The 21,382-nt window shown below is 40.9% G+C and overlaps 1 protein-coding gene across 2 annotated transcripts in view; it reads left to right on the top strand.

Annotated features, from left to right (window-relative positions):
- MAP3K21 (mitogen-activated protein kinase kinase kinase 21) overlaps positions 1–21,154 on the top strand; it is a 53,557-nt gene extending 32,403 nt beyond the window's left edge. The window contains exons 6-12 of one of the 2 annotated variants that reach the window (XM_068547598.1): positions 7,096–7,218; positions 8,996–9,146; positions 9,508–9,605; positions 12,784–13,569; positions 15,173–15,348; positions 19,628–19,720; positions 20,390–21,154. In XM_068547598.1, the coding sequence (XP_068403699.1) occupies positions 7,096–7,218; positions 8,996–9,146; positions 9,508–9,605; positions 12,784–13,569; positions 15,173–15,348; positions 19,628–19,720; positions 20,390–20,431 (1,469 nt within the window). In that variant the 3' untranslated portion in view covers positions 20,432–21,154. Of the gene's footprint in view, positions 1–7,095; positions 7,219–8,995; positions 9,147–9,507; positions 9,606–12,783; positions 13,570–15,172; positions 15,962–19,627; positions 19,721–20,389 lie in introns of those variants that run through there. The other variant, XM_068547597.1, reaches the window with a different exon arrangement.
- Positions 21,155–21,382: the final 228 nt, after the last annotated feature.

The following is a 21,382-nucleotide window of genomic DNA, read 5'->3' as shown; positions in this document are numbered from 1 at the left end:
TCGGCATGGTGAAAATCCAGCACAGAACTATCTTACGCAAAACGTGTAAATCATTAAGAAACATGAAAACAATGAAGAAGTGATTTCTTTCACCCTACCCATGGCAAACTTCTTGTCTCTAATCGTAATAGCAAGAAAAGTGGAATAAATTAAAAGGTACAAATGCAAGGTCAATTAGCAGCAAAGAGCTGATTATTTATCTATGTGTTTAACGTTATGCAACAGTTAGGATTTCATTTTATTTGGGGAAAAAAAAGTCAAATTGAACATTTAACTTAAAACAATCTTAGTACCTAATTTTTTAACCAGATCAATGTTTTGAACCTAAAGAACAGAGGTATATTTTAAAATTGTAATTTAAGCCAACTTTTCATTAGTCATCACAACTGTTTGGCTACAATTACCTTTTAAAATCTGAATATACTTAGGTTTTGTCACTAAGTTTATTGCTTCCACAAGGATCGCAGGACTGTGATCTGGGGCACTAAGGTTGCTATTCACACCCTCAGCAAAGTGTATCTAGTGCCTCGGTTACACGCCCACTTTCATTTGAGGGTTCAAAATCGTTGAGGTATGAGAACGAACCAGTAATTCTAGGGAAGCTTTTAAAAATATTTTTAAACCATTGTGACAATAACATAGAAGGAATACGTGTTAGGAGAAACTAAACAGAATACAAAAGAGCAAACATATGTTAGTTCACGAAATTAAGTTCTTTGATGTTATGTGTTATACTTTGCTTAAGGGGACACCAGATGTCCGCCTGTGTTTTGCAGTTCTTTCTAACAGGAAAGGACGGTGACAGAACTAAGAGCTGGCTGCACCTGTATAGAATGTGCAGTAAGGTCTATATATCTGTTTCTACCTCTCTCTGTGTCCCTCTCTGTATGTATTACATCTTAGAGTGTTCCTCATGGATTCTAGTGTTTTCCTGAGATGTTTGGTAATGGTGTGGAAATTTGATTTAAATAACAGTAACAACAGTTTTGTTTTATACAAAGTATGTATAAATTGTCTTGTAAAAATACTGCAAAATCCTAGAAGCCTTGCAGCGTACTGTGATCTTTTAGGTTATGGCAGAAGTCCTCAATTGATCAGAAAATTGCTGGAATGGGGTAGTCAGGAGTACACAGTGTACATTATTGATTATGTGTTTTGATGAAGTGAGAAGAGGCAATGGGTCCTTAATTCAGTTTACCTTCGCCCCCTCTGGGAACGAAAAAGGTACTTTTCCAGGTTCTTTTCTAATATTTGCTTTTAGCCAAAGTGTAACTTGAAGGACCATTCACTGGACTGTCTGATATATCAGACATAATTTAGAATATTTTCTTTATGACGAGGCTTCTGCTTTCAATATAGACGATAGAAAAATTCAGAGAGGCACTCAGTGTGAGTTTTCTTCTCCAGTCCTGAGGTGTATCAGCATTCTTCTATCTGCACTGTGACTGTGTTACCATAATTAATATTTATGGATTTCCTTGCAAAAGTTTGGATGGGGGAGCTAATTAGAAACTGATGGAAAATAAACTTGGGAGAAACAATGAAATCATTCCAGTGATTCCGTAATCTTCATGGGAGAGTGATTAAATAAAATATCTCAGGATTCCTGAGGTTCTTCTTCTCAAATGTTGCTTGGCTATACCTTGCATTTATTCAGCGCAAATTGAATATATTTTACTATTTTTGCTAGATTTATATTATTCCTGGATTGTACTATTTGCCTTTTCTATTTCTGAGAATAGAGGGGTCCTTTTAGGTACACATTACTTTACCTTGTGCCGCTTAATAAAAGATTCTAGTTAAAACATAACCCATAAAATCTCCTAATCCTGATCCATTTTGAAGGAATGAACTGCAGCTTCTATAATTTAGGGTGGCAGTTACCTCTTCTGCCCACAAGATGGTGCTACATTGTTGTGGCACTGGTACCATTAGGGAAACTATTTTTCTCATTCGACTCCCCCAGCTCTACACGCCCCTCTCCGCACACACACATACACACCCAGGGGTTACTTGCCCAACATCCCAAAGTAGGACACACATCCAAAGATCCAAAGAAAAGAATGATAACTATAAAAATAATTATTTTTCTCCTTCAGGAATCTTGCTCAGTAGAGAAAGCAATTGTTTGTACCTTAAGTTCATGGGAGTTAGCTGATTCTGATATTATCATCTGTTAGAAAATTCTTTGAGGTAGCAGATTTTAGTACTATTTAATGGTACATTTTTAAGGAAGAAACGGCTGATAGGTGATAGATTGAAGGGTGGTGATACTTTCCTTTCGGCATACCAAGTTACTTGAACCCCTTTTGCAGGATTTTTTCCATGTGTAACTAGCTTAAAGAATTTCTCAGAAACATATTTGAGACTCCTACAAACCGGTTCTTAATATTTATGCCTGTGGATCTTTCAAAAATTTGTTATTAAATGTGAATAATTATCTAATTATTGTAATTTTGTCCTTCAGAATCACTGGTGGTAGCTTTGAATCTTATGGCTATTTATAGCTATGGTGACTTACTGCCAGAAAACTCAAATGTAATTATTCCTGCTGGCAGTCCTGCATAGCTACCAAATAAGGAAGATAAATGCTTATAAAATGAGACAGCATAATCTAAGAGTTTGTAAATTATATTTGTGCATTCTTGGAATTTGTAGAACGAACAAGAACGATCATGGCAGATATTTTTATATTGTTACCACTTTGTATCACTCCCACTGTATTATGTTTATTGTGAACCAAAGTTGTGTTTTTAGAACATATAAAACAGGTCAAAGAGGTTTTGAAGCTTTCAGAAGTCGGCGTGTCTCTAAAGCCGTGGTATTCTCACTTCAGCCATTTCAGAAGTGCCAGAGTCCTGCCCGGCATGCGTGAGTGTGAGTGAGTGTGTGTACGCCCATAGGGAGAGAAGGCGAAAGCTCCACCAGGACTCTTCAAAGAATACTGCAACTTCTACTGTAAAAATGATGATTCCCACTGAGCCGCGTCAGTGGCCTTAATGAAACATAAATATTGACAGGGGAAATACAAGTACAGGTTTACTCAAAAGCCTGTGGCCCACATGATAACCTGCCATGAGCAGATATCTTGAGAACACGTCTAGCAAGCAGTCCAGAGAAAAACTGGACATTGGCCAGGGCCCCCTAACAGTTCAGCCTAAGTTTTCCTAAATGTGTAACTGGGACAGAATCAACCTTTCCCCATTTCACAGGGACAAGGATGTTTATCATAAAGAATATTTTATTTATGTTTAAAACACAGAGCGCCTTTTTTTCCCCTGAGTGAAAGTATTTAGATTTTTTTCAGAAGACCAGAAACACTCCAAATCATAGGGATTGTTGAAGTCCAGTCTTGTGCCTTTGTAACTCGCCCTTGGCCTTCTGCCCTGGGCTGGGGGCTCATCCACAGTGTGCGGACAGACCGCAGGGCCAGTTGAACCTTTATAACGCACTTCAGTCTAAATTGTTTCATATCTTTGGATAAGAATACTTCTTTCTTTTCCTACCTACTTCCCCTCCCCCCAGTTCAGTTAGTCGTCTGCCCTGATGAACTGCTTTCTTGCATTCATTCCTTCCTTTCCTTAACCGCTCTGCCCAGTCAAGTCTTTCTTGCTCACGTAGATGGTAGATGGACAGAGCCTCCCATCTGGCACGTCGTTTCCATTTGCTTTGTCTCCACAACATGATCTCTGCCCCTGTGTTACTTGTAATCTTTTTTTTTAATTGGAGTATAGTTGCTTTACAATGTTGTGTTAGTTTCTACTGTACAGCAAAGTGAATCAGCTATACGTATACATATATCCCCTCTTTTTTGGATTTCCTTCCATTTAGGTCACCGCAGAGCATTGAATAGAGTTTCCTGTGCTATACAGTAGATTCTCATTAGTTATCTATTTTACACATAGTATCAATAGTGTATATATGTCAATCCCCATCTCTCAATTCACCCCACCACCCCTCCCTTGGTACCCATACATTTGTCTTCTATGTCTGTGTCTCTATTTCTGCTCTGCAAATAAGATCATCTATACCATTTTTTTAGATTCCACATATATGGGCATATACCCATTCAAAAAGACACATGCACCCCAATGTTCATTGCAGCGCTATCTACAATAGCCAGGACATGGAAACAACCTAAGCGTCCCTCAACAGAGGAATGGATAAAGAAGATGTGGCACATGTATATACAATGGAATATTACTCAGCCATAAAAAAGAACGAAATTGGGTCATTTGCAGAGATTTATAGAGATGTGGATGGACCTAGAGTCTGTCGTAGAGAGTGAAGTAAGTCAGAAAAAGAAAAACAAATATCGTATACTAACGCATATATGTTACTTGTAATCTTAAACAGAGAAGACGTTCATTCAGCACCTTTTGAGATTTGCTAAGCACCTTTCCTGTGCAAGGCCCTGTGCACATTTGGGGTTGTCACAGTGATGGCAGCTGACTCCTTCCCCCCAACGTAGAGAGCTGACATTGTACTGGGGGCAGCCTTAAGCTAATAATTAAACAAATGCTTTTTTTTTTGCTGTAATTATTAACTACTGTGAAGGAAAAGTCATATGACAGTGATTAGTAGAGAGATGTCTCCTGGTCTAAGGAGATCACAGACAGCTTCCTCACAAAGAAACATTTAAATGGAGACTCGAAGTAGGAATTTACCAAACACGAGGGGAACAGGCAGGGAACACCTGCGAAGAAACTTGATTTCTTCCAGGAATTGAAAAAAGACCAGTGTGGCTTGACTCTGCCTCCTGGGCCAAATCCAGCCTCCCGCCTGTTTTGTATAGCTCACAAGCTAAGAACATTTACATACTAGAAAAAACGATTTTCTGACACATGAACATTGCAGGAAAGGTAAACTGCAGCGTCCATAATAGAGTTGCATTGGAACACACGCATTTATGTGTTTGTGGGAATGCTTTCTCGCTCCATCAGACCGTATGGCTCGTAGAAACTAAAATATTTACTGTGTGGCACTTCTTAGGAAAAGTTTTCTGACCCCTGGTGTAGACCACGGCGAGTGATGGGAAAGCAGGGCACGATGAGGCTAGGGTGGCACAAGGAGCCCAGACTCTGATTTGCAGGGGACTGGAGAGGCTGTTATGATTTTGACCTGTAACTTTAAGAAGGATGAAAAGCCTTTGAGGGATTTTAAGCAGGGGAATGATAGTCAGCCATGCATTTTTAAAGAGACATCTGCCTGCTGTGAGGTAGACCAGAGGGGCCAAACAGAGATGCTGAAAGATCGATCAAGGGATTGTAGCAGCCTCGGCATGAAATGATGGTGGCAGTGGAAATAGAACAGAAAGCATCACCAGTGTGTGTTGAGCATTTATTATGTCCTGAGCCCTGTACTTAAGTATTTTCTGTACTTATTTATATTTAATTTTTCCTAACTGTCCTATGAAATAGGAATAATTATCTTTTCCATTTTTGTCAATGGAGGTGCTGTGACTTAAAAGAGATTAAGTTACTTTCCCAAAATTCATATGGCTAGTAAGTGATAAGCTGGGATTCATTCACATCTGGAGTTTGCTGATTCCAGAACCTAGAATATAAATTTCTCAACTATAACTCTAAGAAGAATATATAACAGAGTTTTACAAGATATTTTGTGTTTGACTGGATATGGAGGGTCAGGGAGAACACAATATCAAGAAAAGTTTCAAATTTCTAGCATGAGTAGTTGGATAGATGTCTTGCCTACCAAATTCAAACTCCTCATTTCAAATACCAGGTGGTCCTTTAAAGTTGTTTAATTTTCAAAAAGGCAAATTATAGCTGTCTTGCATATGTGAGATGAACATGTGTCAATGATTTTATTCAACTTATTAATTAATGAGGGAACCCGTTAAAATTGGTTCACATGAGAATTTGAGGAGCTAAGTGTTCATGGTCAACTTAGTAAAGAAATGTTAGGATTAGATTGCTAGGCTAAACACAAACCCAATACAGCAATAAATCATCACCTTCGGGATTTTCTTTTACACCAGACAGCAGCTATTTGCATCATCACCAGACAAAATCTACAAGTTAACCTCTGCTCCTACTGAGTTGTGAAAATAGCCCAGTCAATAGAAAATCAGTCAGAGGTTAAGCTCGGCACTGCACTGAAAGAACATCCAGTCATTTCTTTTACCTGCTTCTAAGTTTCTGATAATTTTTCTGGCAGTTTACAGGGTTTTCCCAGACACCCTCCTCTTTCCTCTGGTAATATGGCTTTTCTTCCGTATATTCCCGTAGTTCTTGGCATATCTCTGGCACGACAGCTACCCTATATTACAGTTAGGTAATAGTAACCATCATTTGTACATACCTTGACCACAAAACGCTTTCAACTGCAGGCAAGGGGGAGTTTCTCTTGACCCTGGCTGGGTCTGAAAATTAAACCGGCAAAGCCACATCCACAGGGGAAAAGCATAAAAATGTACTTAATGTAAGTTTCTGTGACATGGGAGCCTGCAACAGGAAAGGAAGACCCAAAGAAACAGACCTGAATGTTGAGGAAGGTTGATGAAGAGTGGATGGTCATGTGGAAATGTGACAGGCTAAGCAGTAAACGTTGGGGTAGCGTATCCGGAGCCCCGCACAACGTCCGCTTTCCGTTGTAATCACCACGGCAACCCTGGGAGGTGTCTGCTATTCTAGCCAACAACCGCAGGGACCGGCGCCGAGAGGCTCGTGACTAGTTTGGGGTCTGTAGTCTGTTAGTGACAGAACCAGGACTCATGTAAACCCAGGGTGTCTCCCATCTCGATTTTGTTTTCAACTCTATCAGACTGAATGAAGGTAACTCTTTCTTCCCGGAAGACCGTGAGTTCTGCAATACGCAGTAATAGTTCATTTCCTTGTGAGCATGCGTCTCTCCCCGTGCCTAATGCGTCATGACTCTGAGTCATTGTTTACGGACATGAGCCCTGAATGAAAGATAAGTAAGAAAGTAGGAACAGAGTCTGAGATACACCCATATTCTTACTGTCTGGCAGTTCCTGCTTTGATTGCCATGTGCGAAAGCTGGGGCTACGGAAATAACCTAAAACCATGGACTCTCAGTTCTCATTTTTTTTTTTTCCCCCGTATCTGACAGATTTCCAGCACAAAATAACCGTGCAGGCCTCCCCCAACTTGGACAAACGGAGGAGCCTGAATAGCAGCAGCTTCAGTACGCCGAGCAGCCCCACGGTGATCCCCCGGCTCCGGGCAATACAGCGTGAGCTTTCTCCCCCACGGGGGGCTTCTGGGCGGCTTTCTGTCACTCACGGACTTGGATCCAACTTACGCAGACATTCGTAGCCGGTTCTAACCCTGTGATATTTAGGAGGTGTCAGAACTATTTGGAAAGCAAGATTTGGTCTTGTCTTCCTTAGTCTCATTTTCTTGTTCTCACAATAAATGATTTTTAGATGCCACGCAATCGGTGATGTGACCAGGCTACAGAGTAGAAAGTGAAATAGTATCGTGAGACATTTTGTTAAACGCCTGCCTGCAACATTTGCATGACCTAGTTATATCAGTAGCCTCTTTATGGATGTTTTGAAAGCCGAAATCAGGAATTCAAGGTTACTTCCATTCGTTTCATTGTTTTGTAAGGAAAAAAATATTTTGCTTTTTGAAATTTAGCTTGAATTTGGTCTGTGTTGACCAACCTAATGCACACAGCCCTCCACTTAGGGTGGTTCGACTTAGGGTTTTTTGACTGTATGATGGTGCAAAGTGATTCACATTCAGTGGAAACCATACTTCGAATTTTGAATTTTGATCTTTTCCTGGGCAGTGATACCGGGTACCATCCTCCCTCGTGACGCTGGGCAGCGCGCCACAGCTCCCGGTCAGCCCGCCATCACAAGGGTGAACGACCTGTATACTCACAACCACTCTGTACCCACATAAGCACTCTGTTTTTCACTTTCAGTACAGCATTCAGTAAGTCACACGAGACATTTGACTTTATTATAAAATAGGCTTTGCTTTAGGTGATTTTGCCCAACTGTAGACTAGTGTAAGTGTTCTGAGCACATTCAAGGTGGGCAGGGCTAAGCCATGATGTTTCGTAGGTGAGGTGTATCAAACACGTTTTGAGCTTATGATATTTTTAACTTACGATGGGTTATCGGATGTAACCCCATCATAAGTCGGGGGAGATCTGTCCTTCAGAATACCACTTAGTATTTTGGTTTTAGAGTGTTCAGCCTAGTGGAAAAAATTAATATACTAATTCATCTGGCATCCTGGCACTGTGAGAGTTTCAATTAGACCCAAAGCGGATATTTTTACCCCCTGTGTGGGTATGTCATAATGTTTTCAGTTGTGTTTTTAGAACCTCTGGTGTGTGACGGGGTTGTTTTCTAAGTGTGTAGTAATGACAGCCACTCTCCCAGTGATTCCCAAGCCAACTGTCGGTGCACAGCGAGGCTGGGGGGGTGGCATATATGTGTGTCAGCAACATGTGGGTGTTAGACGTGAGTGTAAACCTCCCGAGAGGGGATGAAATAAGGCAAGACGTGGGGAAACTTACATACGTTCAGATTTTTAAAGGTAATTGAAGCCAAACAGTTGTGATGACTAATGAAAAATTGGCTTAAATTGCAATTTTAAAATATACCTTTGTTCCTTAGGTTCAAAATTTTGATTTGGTTAAAAAATTAAGTACTAAGTTTGTTTTCAGTTAACTGTTCAATTTGACCTTTTTTCCTCCAAATAAAATGAAATCCTAACTGTTGCATAATGTTAAATACGTAGATAAATAAATAATCAACTCTTTATAGCTAATTTACCTCAAATTTGTATCTTTTAATTTAGTTCACTTTTCTTGCTGTTATGATTAGAGATAGAAGTTTGCCAGTGGTAGGGTGAAGGAAATAATTTCTTCGTTGTTTTCATGTTTCTCAATTGTTTACACGTTTTGACTAAGATAGTTTTACAACTGATTTGATTCATTTTAACTTAACAATTTTTTAGTTGGTTAATGAGTGATGCTCTCTGTTTAGTGACCTCAGATGAAAGCAATAAAACTTGGGGCAGGAACACGGTCTGTCGACAAGAGGAATTTGAAGATGTAAAAAGGAGTTTCAAGAAAAAGGGTTGTACCTGGGGTCCAAATTCCATTCAAATGAAAGAAAGAACTGACTGCAAAGAAAGGTACTTGTGTGACATCTGGTGGCATTCCAGTGTGTACTGTGATAAATAGCAGTGCCTTTTAAATATTGCACTGGCCAGACCTAACTTTTAAAAAGCAATTAGAGTAATACAGAGATACCTGAATATAATTTAATTTCTAGGTTGGGTTTATCCTACTAAATCAATTATTATTTAGTTAAGCAATTAAAAAGGTTCTCTGTCTCATGTTAAGGTTTTATCTGTACTTTGTTAGCTCTTTAAAACATAGAGGCCAAATATGTTCTCTTTACTACCTAAAAATATTGTTAGCGTGTATCCACCAAAACCTAATTTGTGTGTCATATGGTTCTATTATATCAAAATAAACATTTTTGTCTTGTAGAATAAGACCTCTCTCAGATGGCAACAGTCCTTGGTCAACCATCTTAATAAAAAATCAGAAAACCATGCCGTTGGCTTCACTGTTTGTGGACCAGTCAGGTAAATGTGCTTCAGGAAATAGAATTTGTTTGAGTTAGACTGAGCCTCTGAGAGTTCTAGAAGTGACGTGGGAAAGGTTAGCAGCATTGCATGTACTGAGTAGTAGCAGTGGCTACACTAAGCTCAGAAGTTATCTTCTGTCCTGTCAGTCTTCGTGGCAGAAAGTATTTAGGCTCCCCATTGTTTATTAGGAATTTGTAACTCTTATTCTTCACCAGAAAAATTAGTATAATTTATTTTATAGAACCAAATTACTGTAGTATAGGAAAATAGTAAATATGAAAATGTAGGCGCCCTGAAGTTCTGCTGAGATGATAGTCCCACCCCGCGACCTGATGAAATACTGTCAAGCGGGTTAGTTGTGGAAAACTACTGCTGGAGAGTATTACATTGGAATCTCTAGTTTTAAGTGAATCATCATTGCTTTCAATGTTCGGTATTCCTGTTCAATAATCAGATATTAAAAGGTTGAAGAGATTTGGAAGTTGCTGGAAATTTTCAACGATGGGTAACTCTGAAGAAAAGCAAATTGGTCTTTATCCTTGTCAATTTAAGACAGCCCTTTGGTACTGTGGTCAAATTAGAGATGTTTTAGCAAAACACGGTATAAACTTCTTGAATTTATGATCGGTGCTATGCTCAGTTTTACAAGCACCTTATCACCTACTGCCCATGTTTAGTTTTCTTCTTCTGTGTTCATCACAAGTGTGTGGTTTCGGCATAAATATCTCCATAAATACTTCCAGGTAAGCACAAGGCAGGTGCCGTGTGATCCCTGGGTAGATGCTTTCTGATGTCAGATTCATTACTGTATTCTGACTCTTTTTCGCCTGTAAAGGCAAGAGGGTCTCTCATTATACACTACGATTCATCATCAGATGGCTTTTGAGGACTAATGAAGAACAATTAATAGTAATAAAGCTGTTAATTCTATAGTACAAGTTTCATTATTTGTGACTCTTTATCCAGATAGAGGGATTAATCAGAGAAGTCCTCTTGCTTTTTTTCCCTGAACTTTTTTTATTCTTTCTTAGAATATTTTGATCCTATGAATAACTCCTCCACAGGACAGTTGGAGGAAATAAAAGAATGTATTTGGCTGACTCAGCTGGGTCTCCATTAAGTTAACCCTGCAGTTCATTGGAAGGATCACTGAGCAAAAGGTTTACACAGTCTGTCCTGCCTGAAGGTCCCCCTCCCACCTTCCACCTGTGGGGCCTCATCCTTCTAAGTGTTTCTGTCTCAGCCCAAGCGTTTCCTGAAAACCTCCCCTGACCGCCTTAGCCGCAGTGGTGTCTCACCCCATCCCTCTGTCTCAGTACCCAATTTTATTTATGCATCGCTCTTCCCTGAAATTCTTTTTTTTTTTAATTAATTAATTAGTTTGTTTATTTATTTATTTATTTATTTATGGCTGTGTTGGGTCTTCGTTTCTGTGCGAGGGCTTTCTCTAGTTGCGGCAAGCGGGGGCCACTCTTCATTGCGGTGCGCGGGCCTCTCACTATCGCGGCCTCTCTTGTTGCGGAGCACAGGCTCCAGACGCGCAGGCTCAGCAATTGTGGCTCACGGGCCTAGTCGCTCCGCGGCATGTGGGATCTTCCCAGGCCAGGGCTCGAACCCGTGTCCCCTGCATTGGCAGGCAGACTCTCAACCACTGTGCCACCAGGGAAGCCCCCTGAAATTCTTATTGGTCTGCATGGACACCCGTAATGTGTGTGTTCTTGTCACCCCAAATTAGAATGTCAACTCCTCGAAGGCAAAGATTTTATCTGGTTTGTTCACCACTCTACTCCCAGGGCCTGGTGCATAGCAAGTCTTCAGTATCTCCTGAATGCCTAAGTGAATCCTAAAAGGACAGTTTGATCTTATGTAGATATTGATTCTATTCACCTTGGTTTGGGCACTGCGAATGCATGCCGTCAGTCATAGGAAGACTGGGAAAGATTGTGATGGATCCATGTAGGTTCATGACAGCTCAGGAGGAAAGTGTGGGAAAGGAAGTGCTCAGTATGCTTCGAAACCTATGGCTTTTACTTGTCAACGGCATTTACCCTCTTTTTTTAAAAAAATGATGGCTTAATAATTTGTTATTCGTTGCATGTACCGTGCATTCAACCCATCAAAGCGCAATTCGTGCCTACTTGATGAAGGCACTATTCGGGGAGGACCCCTCACAAGATGAAACCTGCAGGGAAGCTCACAGCCGGCTGTGACCTGAAAGTAGAAAAAGGAGGAAACCGAACGACACCAGAGAGGCTTCAACGGAAGCCGAGACCACATGTGGGAAGAAGGGCAGTGTCAGGCCGTCTTAGGGCCAGGCAGGATTTTGAGATAGATTTGTCTGAGGGAAATGGGACAGTGGGAGGAGGACACGGGGAGAAAGATAGCAGAGGAAGTTACTGGGCTTGAAGGGAGAAAAGCGGGGAAGAGCACGGGCTTGTTGGGAGAAAAGCTGGCATCCGGCTGGTCTAGCAAACCGAGCACATTTTAGGTGCAGTGGACGCAAGGCTGCAGAAATCATGGGTGGCTCTGTCGGGGATGCTCTGGACACCAGATGAGGGAGTTCGTCATTTCAGTCGTTCATGGTTAAACCCTAAGTGATAAGAATTGTAGCTTCCTCTCCAGTAGCAGAATATGTTACCCTTTGGGGCTCTGACCTCTGGAGAATCTTCTCCTGATACGGGGCTCCTACGCTTTAATGGCAGCTTGTTGAAACAGGCTGCTGGGCACCACCATAGTCTGAAGTGTGCTTCACTACTCTACGCAGGATGGTTCCTGTAGCAACGGGGCGTGGCCCAGTTATCTAGGTCACGCGCAAGGGCACCTTTTGTCTGACGTGTCCTCCTGCCGCTGTCTGTGCATGTGCATTTCTGTATCTTGATGTCTTTGTTTCTATAGAAGTTTCTGTTTTCTATGCCAGTGAAGAGCCACTTCCTGAAGGACAGGAAACGGCAGAGGACTTGCTCGCCTGTTCCTGTGCAGGGAGCTGAGTCATTGCACCCTGGACGCCCCTTCCTTAGGGTCCTCCTGGACGAACCATTTGCTGAACTGCAAAGGACTCCATGTGTTTTGATTTAGAATATGTATTTATTAGATTTCAGCCTTGTTTTACAGTATAGCTTGCATGGTTTTTACGGTAAAATGGTCCTAGCCTGTGTGTATTTATACTTCTGTGTAGGTGCATGTGAAGAGCCACAACTTGCCCCAGACGGATTGGAACACAGAAAGCCAAAGCAGATAAAATCACCGAGTCAAGCCTACATTGATCTACCTCTTTGGAAAGATGGCCAGAGAGAGAATCTGGTGGAACCCGAAAGCTGGGAGGAGAGAACCCCGGTGAGCCCTGCCACCAGCATTCCTCAGGGGACCCCTCCGAACAGTCTGAGCAGATCCCCCCAGAGGAAGAAGACGGAGTCTGCTCTGTACGGCTGCACCGCGCTGCTGGCGTCGGTGGCTCTGGGCCTGGACATCAGAGAGCTCGCGAAAGCACAGGCTGCTGAAGACCCGTTGCCCAAGGAAGAAAGGAAGAAACGCGAGGGCATCTTCCAGCGGGTGCCTAAGTCCCGAAGCAGTGCCAACTCCGCCACTAGGCTGCCAGCCGCGGGCGAGGGGGCCAGCAGCCCATCCCCGCTCCCTCCGTCCAGCGCCGCGAACCTCCTGTCCATGCCTTCTCTCTCCACCAAGTGCCTGCTGCAGACTGACGGCGAAGATTCCTTTGAGAGCAGCACACACGTCCCTTGTGACCCCAAGGTGCCCATTCCAGATCCTTGCCCTGCCTTTGGAAGGAGGGGTCAGGAGCCAACCCCTGTGCCAGGACTGGAGACCCATCGTGGTGTGTGGGGAAACCGGTCTCCTTCCTTCACAGTTCCAGCACGTGCGGGCGCATCTTATGCTGCTTCTTCAAAAGAAAGAGCAGCACATCACCGACGGACCGTGTCTGATGGAAGTGCTTCTCAGCCCCCAGGTAGGCTGCATTCGTGGGTGAAAGTACCAAACACCACTGTAGAGGATAGACTGTAAAATTGTATGACTCTCTGATTTTATCTTTTCCAAGTGATTACATTTACAAATTTGTTTTCACTGTGCACATAAATCTTTGAATTTTACCCTACTCTTTTGTTTGACTTTATCATTTGGATTCTTGGAAGAGTATAATTAAATTTCAGTAACTTAAATGCATAATAGCATGTTAAAACAGAAAGAGCACATGGAGAGTAACTGCCCCAAGCCCCTCGTGGTAGGAAGGAGAGTCATTTGCCAAAATCTGAACCAAATTATTAGTGGGAGAGTTGGCAGTAAAACTGGTCATTTGACACAGTGTCACCTGGCTTTGCTGCCCAGGTTTACGTTGAGATTGAGTTTAGGGGGTATAGAAGTCAAATGGAGGGCTTCCCTGGTGGCACAGTGGTTGAGAATCTGCCTGCCAATGCAGGGGACATGGGCTCGAGCCCTGGTCTGGGAAGATCCCACATGCCGCGGAGCGACTGGGCCCATGAGCCACAACTACTGAGCCTGCGCGTCTGGAGCCTGTGCTCCGCAGCAAGAGAGGCCGCGATAGTGAGGCCTGCGCACCGCGATGAAGAGTGGCCCCCGCTTGCCGCAACTGGGGAAAGCCCTCATATGGAAATGAAGACCCAACACAGCCATAAATAAATAAATAAATAAATATTTTAAAAAAAGAAGTCAAATGGACAGTAGGTGCTGTGTGGGGAATGACTATTATTCCTTTTGTATATAAAGATAATTACAACTACCTCAGATATAGATCATGAGGGTTAAGTGAGATAATGTATATGAAAAATGCTTTTTAGATTGTAAAATGTTATGCTAGGATCGGTTATAAAGTATACTAAAACTGAAACTGCTTTCATTTGCTTTATCTTTTCATTTATCTCTTTAAGTGCTATGCCTAGACAAGATTTTTTTTTCATATTATTGTTCATCGTCTTTAGATAAATTGGTTTATTGCTCTTTTATGATGCAATAAAGTATTAGTAATTTATAATTGCACATGGTGAAATCCTAGCACAAGAATCCCATAAAAAGACATTCTTTTTTTCTTAGTTTGAAGCCAATGATTATTTGCTGCTACAGTGGTGGTAAGTCAGTTCTTCAGAACAAAAAAGGGAGGGTGTAACATGTAAAAACGTATCTGCTTTCTTATTTTCATTAATTTTTTTCAAATCATCATCTGAGAGTGAATTCAGTCACATTCACCATCATTTTTAAGTCTTAACTTTAGTCCAGTCTAAACCATTGTGAAATCTATCCTGTTAATAAAACAGTTCTAATGATCATTGTCCTAAGTGTATGATGATGACTTAGCTCTTTACAGGTGTCGTTTCCATAGGTTCAAGCCGTCTTTCCAACCTTGTAGTACTTTTCCATAAAAACAAACATTCTTATCCTAACAATTTTAAAGGTAAGGTTTGTGTTCAGGTTCTTTTGTGAAAGCTCACTTTAAGGTGGTCACCTAAGTGAAGTCATCCTGGTGATTTTCCTTGCTATCCATTGATTTCGACGTCACTGTCTTTCTAATCACACACTGTCTTTGCCTCCTCAACCAGCTGGTGCAGCTCTCATCGCAGCCCCCAGAGCCTCTGAGCTGCCCCCTGAGTGGGTTTGGGGGACGCCCCCATCGCCGTCTGGACCTCATAGTGACCTGCCAAGTGAGGTCCCGCCCGAAAAACAGAGAGCTGTCCATGTGGTGCCTCTGCCTCGCCCTCCCCACCTCAGAAGCCAGGTAGGTGCCCCGAAGGCCTTCCCGCAGAGAACAGAGTCTCAGCCCGCACAGGCCTGCCCTGTGGTGTGTGGTCCAGGACCAGCCCCTGACTGTCCCCTCGGTGCCCAGGAGAGAACTAAGCCCCATGTGCCTTCCTTACTGGATGCCGACGTGGAAGGCCAGAGCAGGGACTGCACGGTGCCTCTGTGCAGGATGAGGAGAACAAGCCGACCATCTCTGTACGAACTGGAGAAAGAATTTCTGTCTTAAGTGCCTTATACTGTTCAAGCATTTCTTTTTTTTTTTTTTTCTTTTAAGGTGAACAAATGAAAACAATGTGTCTACCTTTGAATTGTTTTATGCTGCTGTGTTTTCAAAGCTGTGGCCATGTTACTAAAATAGTAATGGATGTCTAACTTCTCCAAAAATATATGTGATTGCTGTTGGCTGACTGTATTGTTATTCCACTGGATTCTTACCTAGCAACTTGAAATACTACACACGTGTAAAACAAATGTGCAACAGTGTAAATCTATGTTTAAGCACAATTTTAAATGCTTTGTTTGTTCCCATTTATATCCTTGTCTATTAGTACACACAGAAATTGTAATGAGTGCGCCATTTTTGTTTCCTTCCTTCCTGTTTCCTTCCTTTTGTTTTCTATTTTCCTTTACCTTTTTCCATTTCTTTCCTTTTTTTTTGTTATTTGTGCAACAAGAAGCCAAGAGTAATGTGATGTTAGCAAGTAAAGATGTCTATGTAAAAAAAATTTGATGACTAGAATAGATGGAGAGTCCTATATGAACTACCTAAACTCAGCAGTAGGCTTATAATGCATAAGTATGTCCAAATCTCACCTAAAATATGCACTATTTCTCTCTTTGAGAAAATTTTACTGAATGTAACTTGTAAAAGTTTTAATGAACGTAACTTCTAAAAATTTTATCCATTAGAACTCCAAAGTAGATTTTTCAAAAAGCCAGTCATTGACATTTGACTCAGACCATACTGTATACAGTTGAGAGGCGCTAACCTTTGTGTTCTCCCTGTAGAAAGGATCTTCCTTCTTCCTTCATCAGTAGCCATTGATTTGGTATCCAGAAGTGTAAAGTTTTTCCTTTTGTCATAGAGTCTTTAAAAATTAATCAGTGCGTGCGTTATGTGCCGAAGAAAATTCATGTTGCTTAATATTATTTTTCTCTATTTAAATGCATAATCATCCTAATAATCTCAAATACAGTCAGAAACACTGCAAAGTCAAGAAACAGCAGTACGGTTAGAATTGAAGTGTTAGAATTGAAGTGTTTTAAAATAGTAGTTATTCACTTAATTGTAGATACATGTTAGATATCTGTTGGGTGGGACAAGCTGATGTGATAGAATGGAGAAATATAAGTTATTTTCAGATGTGGGTTTATAAAACGAATCTTTGGATAGCAGATCAGGTTTTTAAGTGATTTTAAATTATTTTATGAGTCACTTTTATAAATCATAGAGTTATGATACAAATAAACTACTGAGTTATTAAGCTACTGAAATGGCTATCCAGGAGCTTGGTAAACTTGCCTGGGTTCTTTTGTTAAATCTATTATGCTTCTCTCGCTAGAATATGGTTATTCAGATGACACACAATAAGTATTTAAAATTTTCCCTACAGTGAAAAACTTTAATTGCAAACATTACTTGTTATTTCATTTAAAATTTTACCTTGGTTAAGGTTCACTGAATAACTGGAAGGTCAGTGATTTAATCAGGTGTGATAAAATATCCACCTATAGTAGAAAAAAAAGAGGAAAATTATATTATTTGGCCATTTTAGAACCTCTTAGTCATCTAACAAGTATGCCACTGCAAATGATGAACGGAGCATGAAAGGATTATTTTAATATAAGCACATTTTGCCTTAAGGAAATTCTTGAAGCACAATCTCAGGTCCTTAATTACATTTTGTGCTGTTATGGTCCATTCTATGATTTGGCTTCACTTGTGGGTGGTTGTTGAATTACCTAACAGAGATTTGGTTTCCTCAAAATTGTATCACATTTGAAACTATGGTTGGCTACTTCATACTCAGTCATCTGAGGGCATGTAACTTCCAGCTAAAAGTAAACGAAATACATGCCTACAGTAATACATGAAACACGAAATATAGAAACTGTGTTTTCAGTTTTGCTTCTACCAAAACATCGTGTGTGTGTGTGTGTGTGTGTGTGTATGGCACTTTGTGTGAGGGTAGGGGAGTGATGGGTGTCCGTCTGTCTGGTCCCTCTACTCTGTTCCTGATTAGCTTTATTTTAGTCAACTCTACATTATGATGAATTTAGAAATGAAGTTATGTTGAAAAGATAATTGTCATATAAGGACTCAATCTCACATGTTACTGCAGATAGTTATTTTTTGCTGAGATCTGTTGTACATTTGCGATTTTCTATGTGTATAGGTATACTTAGCGGAATCTGGTTATTTATTTTCACATAGACTTAATAGCTCACTGAAAGATAAATTAAGCTGATTACTATTAGTCAACAGTTAAGGTGCTCCCACTGCAGAGATTTGAGGCCTGGGCCTGATATGCTGTATTATGAAGCTTTGTGACTGAAAAAGATGTTTACATATGTTGTCTATTTTTTTTAATAAAGTTTTTTTTATAGCTTGTCTACTTGCTCAGTGGCTTTGATCTCCTGATGATTGTGACTATAGTTTGTAAATGGTTCATTTTGTATTCAACAAGGAAAATATGTTAATAAAGATTATTAATAAGTCAGGTATTAACCTGCTAAATTCATTAAACTGAAGGATCATGATATGAATCATGGGATTAAATGAAATACTTTATTTAAAATGTTGTTTGGTTTACATGTGCGTTGAAACGTTGCATTTCATTGTGAGAATTTTGCAACTCCAGCTTTTCAGAACGCACATTTTGGCAGAGTGAATTACTGTATGAAGTAAATCTCAGTTGATGCTAGAGCACTGTGATTAATGAGACATGTTGATTATTAGCATGTTTAAATCAGAAGAATTTCAAAACCCACCTAACATCTGGTGATTCTTGGTAAGCAATAAAAACTTGGGTGAATTAGAAAAGTAGATGGTAGCACTTCGTGCAGATCCAGGCAACACCCTATCATATAAGAGGGAGAAAAATTTAATGTCTGTTGTATATCTGCTGAGTGTTAAGGACTCTCTTAGGTGCCCATATAAGACACTTCCTATAATTCTCTTTAGTGAAGTTTGTGAGGTAGGTAGTAGTATCCCTATTTCATTAGATGTGAAACGGGCACAGAGAAGTTGGATAAAGTTCCAAAGACCCACCACCATTTACCTGTTCACACCTGTTGTAACCATACATATAGTATAGAGGATGGAGGCTTCTAGTGGAATCCAAAGCTAAGGTAGTGTTTCACACATCAAAAAGTTCAAAATTCTAGAATGGCTGAGTACTTACTTAAAAACAAAGCTAACAGTGGTTAATACGGTGGGATACTTCCTAAGTAATTGTGAAATGAAATAGAAGGTACTAAAATCTGCATATCCAACAGATCAACTCAGAAAAAAGCAGTGTTCTGTTCAATGGGTTTATAAATATGATGAAATTATTTAAGAACTGCAATATAAATATAAAATAATTGGGCTTAAGCTGTATGTACTCTTTACTTCTGAAAAGGTCAACATGCTAAAACACAGTGAAAGATGAGGCTTTTATGAATGAAACAATGTAATAAGTACCATACAGTGGAGCAAAACCTAGTTGTTCTTGTTGTTTAGCAAGAAATAAGTAAGTTGAATATGCTGCAAACTGATTAAGTGCCTACTGTGATAGCCACTGGGAAGGACTAAAGGAATTCAGTGATGAGCAAGAGAGACACCACCTGGGTACTTCGCTGCATGGTTCTTAAGATCTAGTAAGAAAGACATTGAGAAGCTGAGCGGGGCCAGCTTCATGGGTTCGGCTTGGGCTTCACACTCAGGACGTCCCTGAGCTTGATTTTAATGCTTTGCTAACACTGTCTTGAAATCCTTAAGAAATTTTGGACCGGGATCTCTCATTTTTATTTTGCACTGGGCCCTACAAATTATGTGGCCAAGCCTGACTACAAGTGAAATGAGGGTTATAAAAGGTGAAGTAGTTGCTGTTCTGGTAGCACTGGCAGAGCAGATCTAACCTGGGGGGTTCAGAGGAGGCAGCTGAGGAAGTCAGGACCTCTGCTGGGTGAGAAGTGCTCCCTGCAGAGTCACTAGCTTGTGACTCGAGTCATGTTTCTCTTGGAACTTACCAGATTTCCTCTTTGCCTTTCAGCATTTTTACCATGGTCTGTGTTGGTGTGGATCTCTTTGCGTATATCGTACTTGGAGTTTAATTTCTTGGATGTGTAGATTTTTTCCAGCAAAGGTAGGTTTATCAGCCATTATTTCTTCAAGTATTTTTTCTGCTTCTTTTCCTCTCTCCTGGGACTCTCATTACACGTATATTGGTGTATTCAGTAGTGCCCCACATTTCTCTGAGGCTCTGTTCATTTTTATTCATTCTTTTCTCTCTTTTTTTTTTTCAGATTACATATGCTATATTGATTTCTCTTCAAGTTCCCTTATCTTTCTTCAGTTCCAATCTACTGTCAAGCCCCCCAGTGACATTTTTCATTTTAGTTATTGTATTTTCAACTCCATAATTTCCATTTCATTCTTTTTTAAAATTTTTATCTCTTTATTGATATTTTCTTTTTGACAAAACATTGTCATCATACCTTCCTTCTTCAAGCATGTTTTTCTCTAGTTCATTGACCTAAGGTACAATGGCAGCTTTCAAGTTATTAAATCTGAGATCCGTACCCTTTCACATGCCATCTCTGTTGCCTCTGTTTTTCCCAGTGTATGGGTCACACTTTCCTGTTTCTTTGTATGTCTCACTTTTTGTTGAAAAGTGGACATTTTAGGTAATACATTGTAGCCACTGTGGATAATGATTCCCCTCACCTTCTCTCCAGGTCTTGTTTTTGTTGTTGTTTGCTTGTTTGTTTAGTGATTTGGCTAGACTATTCCAGTGAAATCTCTTCCCCCACAGTATGAAGTCTTTGGTGTCACTCCTCAGAAGATTCAGCCTTGACGTGCACACAGCTACCTTGGGATGACACGATTTTAGCACAGCTCTCTTGGACTGTCTCTTCTTGTGATCTCTCTGTTACGCTGTCTGCTTCACTTGGTATTACAGCAAGCTGTTAGGCTTCCATAATTGCTGGCTGATTACTCTATTTTTTTATTATTCCCTGGGACACAAATTCCTCCACAGCCTATTCCAATTAACTTCAAGCAGGGGCAGTTTGGGGGCCGGTCTTTAAGGCTTGTTCTGACCCCAGGTGGGCTCTTTCTAGCTGGCTCTTTGTCTGATTCTCTCTGGTGAACTTGCTGGACTGTGGTTTAGCTTGTTGCTCTTAATTAAGAGGTGTGGGGTTTTTTGAGAGTTCCCTTAGGCTTGAACTTCCCCACACTCTGTTTCAGATAAAGTCAGTTCCTTTGACGAAAGCTTTGTAGTTCTGTTCTTGTGTAATGCGTCTTGCCTTGGGCAGTATATCTGGGCCATACTCTGGGCCCTGGGTGGAGTGGTAACTTGCAGTCTCCTTGGCTTGCTTCTCGCAGAGTAGATAGAACCTCTGCCCTCCAAGTGCCCTGGTGTGAGGGCGTGTAAGAAGCCAGCGTTCTCACTGGTGGAGAGCCTCCACCCTGTGTGGGGTGGCTGGATGGAGAAAGGAGCCCTTGACCTCTCAGGCACATTCCCAGGAATTTAGCCTCTTAAATATAGAGTTGGAGGGGATGAGAAACGCTGCTGTCCTGTGCCTGCCAGTGAAATAGCTTTTCCCTTGATTGGGAGCTGATTGGGGGCAGGGGGGAGGCGGGGGCAGTCCTATGTTTTTGGCCAGACCTGATTGGAATGGAGCTTCTGTCACGCTGAGCTCGGTCAGGGTGGAAGAGTAGGCGGGAGGGAGCAGGTCATAGCTCAAATGCCAGGTTCAACTGTTCTTAGCAAGATTTAGTATATTCTTTTTGAATAAATATTTTG

Source organism: Eschrichtius robustus, chromosome 7 (assembly GCF_028021215.1).
Source record: "Eschrichtius robustus isolate mEscRob2 chromosome 7, mEscRob2.pri, whole genome shotgun sequence".
Classification (NCBI taxonomy): domain Eukaryota; kingdom Metazoa; phylum Chordata; class Mammalia; order Artiodactyla; family Eschrichtiidae; genus Eschrichtius; species Eschrichtius robustus.
Note: the sequence above shows the minus strand (reverse complement) of the source record. Positions and strands in the feature narration are given on the sequence as shown.